This window comes from Vitis vinifera, chromosome 7 (genome assembly GCF_030704535.1).
Source record: "Vitis vinifera cultivar Pinot Noir 40024 chromosome 7, ASM3070453v1".
Taxonomy (NCBI): Eukaryota; Viridiplantae; Streptophyta; class Magnoliopsida; order Vitales; family Vitaceae; genus Vitis; species Vitis vinifera.
Window position 1 is genome coordinate 2,157,783 of NC_081811.1, and position 16,011 is coordinate 2,173,793.

A 16,011-nucleotide genomic window follows, 5' to 3' on the forward strand; every position below is an offset into this window, starting at 1 on the left:
TTAAAATGTACTACAATTTAAGGCACTGTTTGGAAACACTTCTTTGAATTCTATTTTTTTTTTTAAATTGATTGTTAACTCCTATCAAGTCGGTTTAAAAATGGATTATTTGATTAAAAGTTAGGAATAATAGATTAAAAGGGATGAAATCATCCCCACCTTGAAAAACTAATCCTTTGCATTTTTTCAACCTAAAAAATATTTATTTTGGACAAAAATGTTATTTTTTTTCTTTTATAAAAATAACCCTTTATTTTAAAACACACATGTAAATAATAAAAATATTAAAATATATTTATATCAAAAATAGGAGATATTAGTTTTACAAATTTGAGATCTTTTCATCAATTTTGATCAATTAATCCAAAAAGTTACCGAAGAATTCAATTACCTTAGATTTTAAAAATAAATTATAACCATGTAAGATATGTTTAAATGAATCTAGGAATTCAATATTTGAATGATAGGAATGATAATGAAAAATAAATAAAATAAATTGATAATAATACTCTTACATATTTTAAAATATTTTTTTAAAAAATAATAATTATTAAGAGTTTTTTTTTAATAAATAATAAAACTAAAAAAATAATCTTATTATAGAATGAAAAGGCATTGAGACATGATGAATGAAATCTAAATGTAAGATAATAATTTTAGATAATTTTATATTTTCTTATAAGACGAATGAATAAAAAAAATTGAAAAACTATTTATGAATTGAAATCACACTTAAAAGCGATATTGGATTTTTACCAAAATCATTTTTGATTCTATTCTCATTTTCATAAAATTTATCCAAGCATGATAAAATAAGACGTCCATTCCCATGTGCCAAACACCTGCTAATAATCATGAATGAAATTATTTTTCATTTTCATTCCCATTCTTTTTCCCCTCGTTCCAAACATAACCTTGAGTAGTACTATTCTACCGATTAGGGTTGAAATTAGAGCTGGCGAAAGGATGAAGAGAAAGATAGTGGTTTCAGCGATCGGTAAAAATCTTGAAAACAATGAAAAAGGGAAAAAAAAAATCAACAAAATGAGTAAAATTATTTAACATAAAACAAGGATGGTTATCATCTAAGAGACTGGGATTTAAACAATCAAGATAAGCGTATTACATTCCAAAAGAAAGCCGTTAGGCGTTAGGGGGTTAACAAGTATGGAATTTTTAGCCACCTCGAGCTTCCCTTCTGGTGGCGTCATGCAACAGCTCAATGTCGACTCCCTCTGGAGGCAGTTGAACATATCTCACCACTGATCCTCTTATGAAACAATTCCTCACCGATAGCTGTCATTCAGGATAATAAGTTGTTATTACATCCATGAACGTGATTATCATCAACCATGTATAGAAGAGGCACAATAGGCACAATATGAAGTGAAAAATAAAAGCTTAACAAAGGAGAGTAATTTTGTCAAACCTTCCTTTGCCTCGAACCATCCATCTCGGTGAGCGGTCTTTCACTAGATCTATAGAAACCAAATACATCCCAAGAATTGTTCATACCGAGCCACAACTTGCTAGTTCATTTTATCAAATGAATTAGGATGTCATTGATTGATGTTTCACTAACTTTATAAAGACCTCATGAACAGATCTATGCTTAGGGGATCTTCTCCCAGGCACAAGTATCCTAAATTTCTTTAGCAAGGAAGAGATCCAAGTTCTCTCAATGCATAAGGAGTTGTAAAATAATCGCACTTGAAAATTGGCCTTATCAACCCCCTCTAAAGTAAACTATCCTCCCCTGCTACTTGCAATCTCAGAGTGTAAATTAATTCCATAAACTGATCCACCTTTCCCATCTTCGAATCCTCAAGATATCTACCAAAGTGATGATTGTTGGCTTTCATCTCCCTTGCCTCCTGCAAATCTATCACTATAGCATTCCTAATCGAGGCTAACCTAAAGAGTAGAGGGAAAGCGTCTTTTAAGGAGCATTCTCCAACCCATCTACCCAACCAAAATTTGGTTCTAAAGCCACCCTAAATCTTTCTTTTCTCAAAATCTATATCTTTATTGGCAATCAAGGTTGCATAAAAAATTTGTCCACCCTATACAAATGCATTTTGATGCTCCAACAACACCTTATCAATCACCATTTTCAATTTGTTCCAAAAAATTTTGCTAGGAGTTTATAAAAGCTCCCAACAAGGCTAATTTGCCTAAGATCATTAATGTCTTTTGCCTTTTCCTTACTAGGAATAGGAACAAATTCTTTCAAATGTAATTCCTTAAGCTATGTTTGGTTCTAGAAAGTTTGAAAGAAAATGTGACAAAAAGAGAATAGAGAGGAAAAGTAAAGTAAAATAGAAAATAAATTATTTTTATATGCTATCCTAAACTCTTTTCACTTATTTAACTCTTCTATATAAAATTAAATAATTTAAAATATATAAGTTTTTAACTAATTTTAATTATATTTTACTTTTCTTTTGTATTTTCCATAATAAAACCAAACATGAAAAAATCATTTTCCTTGACAATTTTTTTTTTCTTTTCATAGTACTTTTTGGGAACTAAACATAAGCTTAGACTATATTTGGTTGACTAGATATAACATGAGATGGGATAAGAGAGGGGATAACATATTCTATGTCATGTTTAATTGATAATGAGATAGGATAAGTAATATCCTATGTTCAACCAAACATGAATAGGATAGGTGGTGGGCTATACTATCCACCTTTTTTTTTATATCCTTCATACATGAGATATGTTAATACTAAGTTAAGGTATAAAATATATATATCTCATGTATGATAAATTTATTTATTTTTATCATTTTTTTTATTTTTTATATTACTTATTTTGAAAAATAGAAAAATTAATTAAAAAATTAAATTTGTGGTTAAAAAAAATTAAGAATATTTATAAAATAATACTAAAATTATTTAATATATATTATTTTTATATATTGCATAACATAATGTAAAAAAAAATTATTTATAGATTTTAAATATTCTAATCATAAATCTTGTTAAACATAAAATAAATTTCGTATTTTTTTTAATAGCAAATATTGGAATGCAATACAATATTTATTTTAAACAAATATCAAACATTGAAAAATAATATATATTCCATTTCATTATTTTTTTTCATTTTTCAAACAAAATATAAATATAACATAACATATTTTACTGCAAATACTACCTTAGGATATACATATCCTATCTTATCCAACCAACCAAACATAACCTTAAAAGATTCCATCACCTCTCTTTTCACTATAAGCCAACATAACTTCCAAAGAGCATTGAGAAGCCATCTAAGCCACATACTTATCTTGCCCCATCTTGTTAAATCATCCACCCACCTCCTCCCTAAAAGGGTCATCTACACTTTCCTTATCTATTGTTAATGCACTTGGATAAATTGCCTCCATATCATGTTCTAGATTGGGGATTCTCAAACATAGATTACAAAATGACAAGATCAAACCCTTCAACTCAGCATCCTCTAAAAGCTAAGTTCCATTCACTTCAAGTGTGCTTATAAAATTGCTTCTCTAATGAGCATTAGTCATTCAACAGAAAATTTCCATGTTTCTATCCTCTTCCTCTTCAGCCATAAAACCTTTGATTTCTATCTCCACAAGGTTTCTTCTACACAGGCTAGAAGACTGTACTCTTTTAGCAATATTTTATTCCTCTTGTCCTCCTCAAACAACAAACTTTGCCTTTCTTTAGTATCTTAATATCTTGTTTAGAATTGATACTTTCTAGAAGAACACATTGCTAAAGACCTCACTATTCAATATCTTTATATAATCCTTCAAGGCCTGCAACTTCTTAACAAGCACAAAACTGGGACCATCTCGAAACTCATAATTTCTTCTACCAACACTTGACTAAGTCCCCAAATCCTTCAACTTTTAGACACATGTTTTCCAATATGAAAGAAGACTCCCCTAGTTTAACATCCACATGATCAAGCAAGATATGGGGGTGATTTGATATCAACCTTGGTAATAAGTGCAGAGATACAAAAGAGGAAGGCACCTCCCAATTGTCTGATGGCCATCCTACCCTCCACTCCAAGTGAAGTCACCTTCTACTAGAAGGTGGGTTGACGAACTCAAACTCCCCAAGGACATCCCTCATGGTTGACAATAGTTCTGTATAGCTTCTCTTTTTGAAATATTTTAAAAGAATAAGCTTCGTTCAGGCTTAACTTTTGGATTTACAAGCTGCTTGTATTTTTTTACACTACATCTTAACTAATATATGAAGTCATTCATTTCACTAATTGAACCATAACCACCTATATTGCAGTACCTTGGAATTGGGCTTGTCAGAAATTAGAGAACCCAGATACTTTTAAGATGAAATTGCAAGATTCTTGAGATGTTGCTGAGGATAAATTGATGAAGGTTTCCCACGAATCTTATTTTTGTGGGGTTACCAATGCTATTTCCATTGCTCAAATCCCAAAGACTGAAGGTTTCCATAATTCTTAAGAATTAGTGGGAGGTTTGTCCAAAATAGTTGCAAGTTTTTAATAAAACATCATTCTTTCTTGCCATAATTCTAAACAATCCAAAAAATGCATAAGGGGATAGCCCACCAAACTATCTTTCTTCTCTTCCCCAAAAAGGATCCTTGCCAACTTAAGAGTTCCCCATTAATTGAAGCTGGCATCACCCGTTCCAACCCAAACAATGAGAAGACTGATGGCCACAAGATTCTCGTCTTGGTACAATCAAGCAAAAGGTTGTTTGCTGATTCTTCCTCATCCTTATACAAGAAGCATCCGTTCACCAAGGTCCAACCCCTCTTTTTCAGTTGATCTATGGTAAGGATCCTGCAAGTTGCTTCCCATGCAAAAGATCACACTTTTGTTGGCACCCAAAGGTTCCAAACAATATATTTAGGAAAGGGATCATATCTCCATGGCATCAAATAGCCGTACAAGGATTTTACTCAAAACATACCACTCTTCAATTCTCACCAGGTCATCCCATCCCCATCATTCCTGTATACCACCTTTACTTGCAATCTTAAGGAGTTCCTCCATTCTTTCAAGCTTCCAATCATGTAACTGTATTACAAAGCAGGGACTCCAACCTGTCTCACAAATGCTAAGACATGGTTCTTCCGTTTTCAATTATGCTCGTTCACTTAGTATAATAAATTAAGATATCAGTATATTTTTTTATGTATATTTTTTGAACACTAAACACAGATTTTCATACTTGATTAACAAATACCCCTATAATCACAAATGTGTCAGGAATTAAAAACTTGAACAGATTAAATTCTGCATACAGACAAGATGAAATCAAAACATATAATTCTCTCTTTTTTGGCCCCAAAGAAAGCCATATCACAACAGCCCTCTATCAAAACCATAAACAAGTCAAAAACCCATCAATATTCAGAAGAAATCAAACAAGATAAATATCAATATATAAACTCTAAAATTAATGGATAAACAAGAACTCTAAACCCTAGATTTTCACACCACATATGCACCAAATCCATGAAAAAATCAGAACCCCGTCAACATTCAACATGAAATCGACCAGGAAAAAAACAAAGGATAGATATCACAACATAAAGAAAAAAGAAACAAAACCCTAGAAAATCAAGAGAAAAATAAATACCATGTGAGGGTACTTGTCTTGGTCAACGACTCTAGTGTTCTCGAGCTTGATATTGAGATACTGATCAACAGAGTGAAGAGTCCCTCTTATTGCCAGGTCGTTCTTGAGCTCCACAGTCACTTCTCTACCCACCAAGTCCTTGAAGTACGAGAAGAACAACTGCACCAAACCCATAAAAATCAAGACCCATCAAATTCAAATAAAGAGAGAGCGAGAGAGAGAGAGAGATTTTGGAAAACACCCATCAAGGGATTGCAAATTTTGAAGCGAAGTTGAAAGGGAAATTTGTGAGAAAAGAATCCGGGAAAGAGAGGGAAAATACGCAAATTTAAAATAAAATAAGATAAAAAATAAAGCCCAAGAACAAATTTTCACGGGGAAGAGAATTACCATATTGAACAAGAAAGAAAGAGGGGAAAATCTGGAACTTCTTTGGTTTCTCGGTCTGCTTCGAAGTCCAGAGCCTTAAGCTCGCCTTGATGCGGATTGAAAAACCTATTCTAGCTACGGAATTACCATGATAGCCCTATGTGGGGGCCTGTTTGGACGCTTGTGGGTTATTTTCCCAGTTGGGAATGAGGATTTCCTTGTAACCGTTGAGGAAGTTTTCATCCGGTATAAAGTAACTTTGATTTATCTATTTTTTTTTAGGGGTGGAGACACCCATGTTCTATTTTAATATTTTTTTTTATTATAACCAAACAACTAACCGTTATGATTTGAACCCAGAGTAATTTGTCGCTTACTAGAACCACACTTCCCGATGTTCATCCCGATTAATTGGACTATCATAACGGGTATATTTTATTTTAAATATGAACACACTTTTATCTAATTGAAAATTTTTAAATATATCATAAACATAAAATTTGATCACACTTACTTCTACTCTAACCACAAGAATACCCCCAAGCAAAATATCATCCAAATGCTATGTCTATAAACACCATTTCAAAAATGTTTATCATACACAAATTTTAACATTTTAAAAAAAATTTAGTGTTTATTTAAATATATTTTCTATTTAAAAAATTTTTTAAATGATAATAGCTTATATATAAGATATTTTAGACTATGTTTTGTTCCCAAAAAGGTTTGAAGGAAAATATGGGAGAAATAAAATATAAGAAAAAAAAAATTTAAAATAGATGAAATTAATAAATTATGTTGATGTATTATTTTATTTTTTTCATTTATTTAACTTTTTTATATAAAGATTAAATAATTTCAAAAATATAAATTTTTAATAATTTTAATTATATTTGACTTTTTTTACCAAGTAAAAACTAAGTATAAGAAAATCATTTTTCTTTATATTTTTTTACTTTCTAGATAGTTTTCAATAATTAAATATAATCTTAGGTTTTGTTTAATTTAAGAGAGAATATATTATATTTTATCCAATGTTTAGTTGGTAATAAGATATAATAAGTTATTTTATCACCTATTCTATCTTATATTCAACTCAACATGAAATATGATAAGTGGTAAAATATATTATTCAACTTTCTTTTTTTATCTTGGTCATATAGAATATATTAATTTCATGGTAAGATATGGTATATACATGTCTCATATATCAAAAAATTTATTTTTTATCAATTTTTTATTTTTTAATATACTCATTTTAGAAAATATTTTTTTATTATAAATTAAATTTATGATTAAAAAAACTAAATAATATATATTTTATATCATTTTTTATACATTTTACAAATTAAATATAATATAACATATTTAATTTAATATACTATTTTAAAATATCATATCTTATTAAAAATCATATCCTCTCTAGTATATATATATATATATATCCCATCCCATTCTACCAACCAAACATAGTCTTAAAGAGTTAACAGTCTTATATTGAAATAATAATAATTTTAAAAACATTTGTTTTTTTGCAAGATGTTTAACACTAAATTGTCAAATAAAACATGCTTATGTGTCAAGAGGTCCATATTTCAGGGTTCCACCAAGCATCCTTCACACCCTGGTTTTAGCATTTAAAAAGCTCTCCCAAACAGAGCTTTAAACCATAAACCATCACCATGAGATGCATTGGCAATCCTATGGTGAAATGCACACCTGTGTTTATGTGGGGGCATATTTCCAGTTTCCAGTTCAATTCACTTCACACAGAAACTGATACTTGTGAGAAAAGGGAAAGAAAGGATGAAAATAGCAAAATACATGGGCATGGTCTCTTACATCTGGCTGTTGATGCAGAATATATATATGCATCTACGATTCATGCAAAACCACCATGCACACAGAAAGGACCAACTGCGACATTTTGGAAAAGAAACTTGACATTACAGGAGGAACACCACAACAACAAACAACATCAACCCCCACTGACACCGAATTAACCACCAAATTTACATCTCTTGCAAATTAAGAAGGCTAAGAACTGGAAAAATGTTTCTAACCCTAGAAAAACATTCTTTTTTTTTTCCTTTTTCTTTTTTGTCTTTCTTTTTTTTTTTTTTTCCTCTCCCTTTTGTTGTTTTTGCTACAAACAAAATGTATGGAGGTTGCTTTCACTATAGCCTCTGCTTCACCCGCCTTCCATTGATGTCGCTCCCATCAAGGATAGCTTCATTCCCATGCCTGCACACAATGACAGAGTGTTCGCTAACTCGAGCCACGTACTCCAAGAGCTCCGTCAGAACAGAGGGGCAACTTTCCTTCAAGTATTCAAAGCCATCTGTTTGCATCACAGCTGAAAAAAGAAAAAGTAGAAGAAGCACCAGTTGATTAATGACATTCACAGGAAAATTCATGGTGGTCAAAATCATGAAAGTTATAACTTATGTATCATCAACTCATTTCAGATTTTATCAAACAGGACTACAAAAAAGACTATGTTCTGGTAATCTTCAGAAATTTTTTCCTATCAATGTTGAGATTTTATCAACAAGACCATGCTCTCTATGAATCTTCAGTTTCTCTCTCTCCCTTTTCTTTTTTAACTCAGTCCAAACATCTACAGAAAAAATTTTCAGATTTTGTAAAAATAAAATACTAGAAAAAACAAATATGTAAAAATGAAATCACCTCTCAGATTTTCAGGCATTGCAACAAATTTGAGACACACAGCTTTCAGCTGGAAACAGTGGTGCTGCTCTGCCAAGGCTAATGTAGTTGCCACAGTGTTTATGGCAACATCCTCACAGAGATTAGACTCGCATAGCAGCCTGAGCCTATCTAGACCATACCGATCTGCTGCAGCAAGCAGATGCTGAGCCATCAAAGTAGAAGCCCATTTCGAGTTTAAGCCAGTAAGCTCTTCCATGTCAGGTAATGAATCCCAGTATATAAAGTGAAGTAGAGCCTGTAAAGTTGAATTAAAGATAGGATAAATAAGCAACTCAAACACAATTTTCATGCTAGTTGCCATTCATATCTGTATGGCTGTATAGACAAATAGCATGTTTTATCAGGTAAAAAGATACAAGGAAAATTGATACCAGCAACCCAACCCACCCCCCCACAACCGCCTCTCTACTGAAAAAGTAATAAACAAACTTGTGCATAGACAGAACCCGATTATCTTAAACAAACACCTTGAACATGCATGTGTGGTTACCTAATCATTGATTACTAAAGGGAGAAAAAAAAGTGAACATGACAAGATTGCATGTGTGGTTACCTAATCGTTGATTACTAAAGGGAGAAAAACAAGTGAACATGACAAGATTATCATCAAGATCCATAACTTATTGAACAATTATTGCTTGTAAGTTCTTTCTCAAATATGGTAAACTTCCCAAACCATTCAGCAAACCTGTAGAGCTAACAAAAACAAGGCATTCATATCTAACTTAGTATTTCAATAATAACTTAGGAGTAAGTTTGCATCATCCATGTAGCATAAGCATGAAATTATTAGTAATAAAGTGTGCATCTTGTACAAGACGGTAGATGCTAGTTAATCAGTTCCCATAATTTATTAACTCTGTCGGCCAAAAACAAATTGTTTAAATATTTAGGAGAAAAAGAAGGAGCCATAAATGGAGCAGGAAAAAACAGTTCACAGCAAATGCATGGCCATGAGTGCAACAAGAGAGCAGAAGAAGCAGAAGAAAAAGAAGGGGCCATAAGTGGACCAGCAGAAACAGAAGGAGAAGAAGAAGAAGAGGTAAAGGAGTCGAACCTTAAAAACTGGAGCCTCCATGTCCTCAACTTTAATACACTGAGTATTCTGATCCTTCATTGGCCCAAAAAGTTGGGCCCTGAATACAGGTGAGCGAGCTGCAAGTACCAGCTTGTGAGCAGAAAAAGTTTCCCCATCTACTTCAAAGTTTACATCAGTTCCCTTTCCACTTTCCAATAGCTGCCCAAAATGCTGACCAATGTTACAAGGTGGTACTGCAATAGAGTATATCTTAGGCCCCTCTGTATGTGACCTAACAAGTCCAACACTGCAGTGAACTGAGAGGCAATCATCTTTAAGGTAGTCTGATGTCTCTAGAGCAGTTCTTTTGAAAAATCGCTTGTAACCCCTGCATCATCCAACAGTCAAATTCATTATTTTACACTTGTAATGTCCCATTGATTCAGGAAAAGTAATTGACCAGCAAAGGATAACAAGGACAAGCTCAAAAACACCCCAAAGAATTGAAATAGCTATCCGCAGTGAAAGGTAGATATTTTGCATGGAGAAAAGAAATTGTGCACATGAGATATTTCTGAAGAAAGTTATCACTGGATGAATCCATTATCCACAAGTGTCATTGGATTATTGCAATAAAAACTCTACTTCGCAAAACAATTATTGAAACCAGATGTGAAAGTATTTTGCTTCCATTGTATTCACAAAGATAACTGCAATTTATTTTAGCTCAAAGGAAAAACCATGTATAAAAAAAATCCTCATATATCAATGAAGCGTTTGATAGAACATAAACGTAAGTTCTCAAAACCTTAGTGCTGAACTAAATATTGCATATAGAAAGTGTTGATTTACAAAAATAAGCAGCTTGTTTGTATAATGTGAAATTTAAGTGCTGAATTGTCAACTGTTTGATGATTTATTGGAAAATTGTTTATTTTACATGTTTGTACTCAAACCATTGTATAGAAACCTCAAAACTGTATACTTCCACGTTTACCAGAAGAAAATGTACCATATATTTTGGTAATTTATATGATATACTAATCCTATGATCAGTTATATATTAATTTTGATATAATTCAAACCATTTCATTTCATGCATACAAAGCTGGAAATATGACTCTACTATTTTTTTTTAAGTAATAACTTTCTATTTCCTACCTTTACCAAATTACAAAGCGAGCCCCTTTTGTTACATTAACAAGTAGGGTTAAAATTATAAATCACTCAACCCACATCTCTTCCCATCCTCTATTACTTTGGACATGGGTAATGGTAATCACGTGCATTTAACACGTGTCCCATATAGTATACTCAAATGTAGGCCCTCATCTAAACTGCTTTACCACAAAAAGAATGATTCCAGCTTTTTAGAGTGTCAACATCAATCCTTTGCCTTCTAATTGACAGTCCCTTACAGTTAAATATTGCTTAATATATCTTTTGTTTGCCTATCAAAAAAATTAAATAGTTTCTTACAAATCATCATAAATTGGTTACCATAATTTTAGAGAAAAGGGTAACTGGTAATAAAATAAAAGGAAATTTTGGGATAATAGGTTATAATCGATTTCACTTCCCAATAGATTGTGGTAGGAGAAAGTGGGGGTGAGAGAAAATGAAGTGTACACAGAGTACAACCAAACAGATGGAAAAAAAAAAACTTCTATCAAATAAGAACCCAGCAAAAAAAGATACAAAAGCTTTTCATGGAGCACAAATTTGTGTTAAAAATGAAATTTATAATTCCAACTTTTCAACACATGTGACTAGTATATAACAGTTTAGTAGAGGTTCAACTAAACAGCAATGCATCCAAAGTCTTTAAATGAAATAGACAGCACATATGACTCATAATGATATCAAAGCAACATCTCTAATACGGATTTTACAATGGAACATATTACCATCACAATCACATGGCATTGCATTCTTCAACTTTACATGCAATTTTTTATGAGCTTCAAACCACTACACACCAAAACACCCAAATTATGTAAATTCATGCAATCGTGATGTCTTTCCTTATCCTATGCCTCCATTACTAAATTTGAGCCCCACCAACCTTAACCTTCTGATTCTTAAATAATTCTGTCTCTGAATTATGCTTAGAGATTCAAGCTTTTATAATACCCAGTCATCAATCTGGGCACATAGCTCCTCAATGTACAGTGAGTGTAGATTCTAACAAAGCAAAAGACAACAACACCACGGTACATTTTCCGAAGGAGACAGTGATCAAAGTCAAACAGAAAAGCACGCATCGCTAGGAAAAAAAAAGGGGGGGGGGGGGGGGGGGGGGGAGGAGAGGGGAAGAAGGGCGCAAAATTTCAAAAAACTCACCACATGCTTCCTCGGTATTTAAGAGTGTAGGGGCCGCTCTCCAACGGCCTTCCAAAATGGCTATGCACCTTGTGCCTCTCCTTCCCACTCTGGTCCAATAGTGTGAGCTCAAAAAGCGCCCTCACATCCGTGCCCTCGCTCGCCAACGCGATGAACAGCGACACATACGCCGCATTGTCCTCCACGCTTTTGCCGTCCGGGTAGAAGTAGATCGCCCAAGCGTAACCTCCCACCACGAACGTATCCGACGCTATGTACTTCCCAATCCCCAACCCCTTCGACAACGAATACCCCGTGATCTTGAACTGGTGCGAGCCGTTCACCGTCTCAGTGATCGACGTCGACGTCGTCACCAGCGGCGACGATGACGACGGCTTCCCACCCTCCCGGCAAACCTTCCCCATCCCCAATCCCCAACAAACAAACCCACAGGTTCTCGAATTTTCCCCAAAACAAAAAGTACCACGCCGGGGGTCGATCTACGGTCTACTTTAGAAATCAAAACGACGTGGACTCCCAAATAAAACCACAGTACAAGAAATTTTCTCGGGAAAATGAAAATTAGCGAGAAAGTTAGGGTTTCGGGGATGAAAAATTATCTAGGGTTGAAATATAGAAAGATGGGGGGTTTGATGTTAGGGAGAGTACGTATTTGTCTGACACAGAATTATTGGTGAAGGGACCCTATTATCCGTACGCGCTGACGTGTTGTAAATGCACTGACTCGCTGCTCTAGTCAGACACGTGTCCAACATCAAGCCTTTGCCACTTGGGTTTCACCTACCTCCCTGCCATACATTACAACTCCACTTGTCGGCTTCACTCATTCTAAAGGTGCCTGCTCCTTAATATTTTCAAATTTTTCTTTTTATTATTTTTATAAATTTTGCCTATATTATAATCTATGTAATCATTTTTATTTATTTTATTTCACCTTTTTTTTTAATTAGAACTACAAAGATATGTTTTATAAATTTATGATAAATTAAAAAAATCTAATTAGTATTTTTAGAATGCTTTTACTGATTTTTATTCCAAACGTTTTGAGTATAAATTATTCTTTTTTAAATGTTTTTAGTAAAAATGTTTTATATAAAAACATTTATAGGAAATTATCTATCAAATATTTTTCTATAAAAAATTGATTTTTTTTTACATGTTTTAAAAATTACTAATTATTTAATTTTTTAACCATTTTCTAATTAAAAATGATTTCTAAAATCATTGCTAAATATATTTTTATTATTTTGTATAATTATAATAAGTGATAACATTGGTTTAAAAAAAAATGCATGTAAACTCCGTGATTATAATAACAAATTTTCTATTTTAAAGTTTATTGAAATAGTCGATAGTTTAATTTATTTCATTTTTAGTATTTAATGTTGTTTTTTTTCATCAATCTTTTTTTTTCTTTCCCATTGTTCTTGATTTTAACATTTTTAATATAATTTTTTTATAAAAAAATCAATATTTTGATATAAAAAATATTATTTGATGATGTTTTTGGCAATATGGTATATAACAATAAAAATATTTTTAGCATATTACTAAGAATAAAAAAACAAAAGAGAAATCATTAATTATATCATATTTTATGCTATTTATTCATTATTAAAACACAATAAAAACAAATAATGTTTTCTTATCACAAAAAAAAAAAAAAACTAAATGATAGTTTTTTAAACAAACATAAAAACACAATAAAAATTTACAAAAACAAACAAAGATAATAATTTTAAAAAATAAAAACAAATATCATGCGATGTTAGGGTCTGTTTAGTAGTGTTTTTAAATATCGTCAATGAAATTTAGGCCCTATTAATAATAGTTTGTAAAAACTATTGTATAATGCTTTATAAAACAAAAATTTATTTTAGAATTGAAATATTTTTAATGTTCTTAAATATTTTATCAAAAATAGTTTTTATATTTAATGTTTTTATTTTTAATTATTTTGTATGATTGTATAATTATTTTTTAAAACAATAATTAGAAAAAACATATAAAAACAACTTAAAATGATAAAAATATGTTATTTGAAAACATTATGTTTTTTATTTCCAAACGTACTCTAAAAAGGTTCATTTGATAGTGATTTTATAACACATTTTTAACTTAAAAAGTGTTTTTAAAAAAACATAAGGTGTTTATCAAAATTTATTAAACACTTCTTAAAATTTCAAAAATCACTTATAGTGTTTTTTGAAAAAATATTTCATCAATAATTCTCCTAAAAATACTTTTTAAGATAATATTTTTATTAAAAATACTTATAGAGTATAAATATTTTTAAATACACTCTAGAAAACATTTTAAAAATCCAATATGTTTTATTAATAAATACTAAGAATGTGTTTAATCATGATTATAGGAAGTATTTATAATATTATTAATACTTGAAGGATGAAAAATTCAAAATATTAATACTAAAAATATTTCATAAAATCACAATGTCTTATGTCTTATAAATTTTATAAAATAAAATATTTTCACCGGAAATATTTCGAGTTAATAATTGGGTATTGGAGTCGGTAAAAATATTTTTTTAGAAAATTTCCAATAATTTTTTTTGGCTTTTGGAAAATTAGGGAATAATTGTACTTGTAACTTATGACCAGTCCCCCATGAAAGTGGACGTGAAATGGCTGAATCTGCCATGCATAGACTATGCTTGAAACCGACGGTTGAGATTAGTTCCATAGTACCGCGATCAACGGTGGGCGTAAGAGTTACTGGATTTATCTTGCGTGTACAAGGCGTACCCCACGCGCGCTCAGAGCACACGCGTGTCAGTCAACCAATGGTTTAGGCGCCAAAGTGGAACACTGGGAAATAATCAGGTACATCAAGAACACCATGGTCATCTCATCATTTATTATTTCATGTGAATATGCGCACATTGATTACCTTTCATCAAATTAATTAATTGGGTCAACAAAAGGCCACCAAAAATCACAAATTAAAAATTGGCACCTACCATAATCAATTTTGTCCTATTACCCCACTATTCAATTATATTGAATGGATGAATTTATGACTATTTATTTTTATTTATTTTATTTTTTATTATTTAATAGAATGTATATTAAAAAATATTAAAAATTATGATAAATTTAATGAAGTGGAGTGACTTTTAAGGATAAAATAAAATAAAATATTTTTAAAAAATAAGAAAAAAAATAATGACACATGGTATTAATTGCTAATTCATGGGAAATAAATGACTATTTATTTTGATTTTTTTCCTTTTTATTCATTAATAAAAAGTTTATTAAAAAAAATATGATACATTTAATGAAGTGGAGTGACTTATATATATATATATATATATATATATATATATATATATATATATATATATATATATATATTTTAGAGAAATAAGAGAAAAAAAAATGGTCAACATGATATTAATTGCTAATTCATGGGAAATTAATGAGAGGAAGAGAAAGAGTAATAATGTAAATTTATAAGGGAATAAATGCAAAGAGGAAATAGGGTAATGGGCATACCCACCAAAATAAATTATTTGTCATAAAATCATATCATAGGCAATTAGGCGTATGACAAGTTCGTCCACCATATTGATGGTGGTCAAATGGGTCTTTATTGACGGTCCATCTTTTAATTGATTCAAATTCAAGTTAATTCATTTGGGTACAAGTAGGTGGGCGTTAGTTATAGGCCAAATAATCCCCATAAATACAACCTTAGTTTTTGGCGAGTGGTTTATCATTTATGCCCCGTTTGCCAATTGCTTTTTAAAACAATTTTTGTTATCCAAAACAAAAACACTTGAAAACTCTTTTGGTAACTAAAAATTGATTTCCGTTTTTTATTATTAAAAATAAAAAATAATGTATTTTTAAATATTATTTTATATTAATTTCATTTGTTTTTTAATGACAGTGTTAAAGCATAATTATAT

At 31.1% G+C, this 16,011-nt stretch overlaps 1 protein-coding gene across 1 annotated transcript; it reads right to left on the reverse strand.

Moving 5' to 3' along the window:
* Positions 1–1,045: 1,045 nt before the first annotated feature.
* LOC100258076 (BTB/POZ and MATH domain-containing protein 2) lies at positions 1,046–12,759 on the reverse strand. The gene is made up of 6 exons (XM_010653807.3): positions 12,081–12,759; positions 9,777–10,125; positions 8,678–8,954; positions 8,182–8,342; positions 5,618–5,776; positions 1,046–1,296 (listed from the first exon to the last, which is right to left on the reverse strand). Exons 1-6 carry the CDS (start codon positions 12,482–12,484, stop codon positions 1,177–1,179), a joined length of 1,470 nt encoding a protein of 489 aa, XP_010652109.2. The 5' UTR covers positions 12,485–12,759; the 3' UTR covers positions 1,046–1,176.
* Positions 12,760–16,011: the final 3,252 nt, after the last annotated feature.

What these genes read in the sequence shown, in the direction of transcription:
- LOC100258076 (XM_010653807.3), bottom strand. Translation starts at nt 12,484, where the DNA reads ATGGGGAAGGTTTGCCGGGAGGGTGGGAAGCCGTCGTCATCGTCGCCG. An exon ending in AAATACCGAGGAAGCATGTG is followed by an intron (nt 10,126 to 12,080) that starts GTGAGTTTTTTG and finishes TGGATGATGCAG; the next exon opens with GGGTTACAAGCGATTTTTCA. An exon ending in AAGACAAGTACCCTCACATG is followed by an intron (nt 1,297 to 5,617) that starts GTATTTATTTTT and finishes CCTGAATGACAG; the next exon opens with CTATCGGTGAGGAATTGTTT.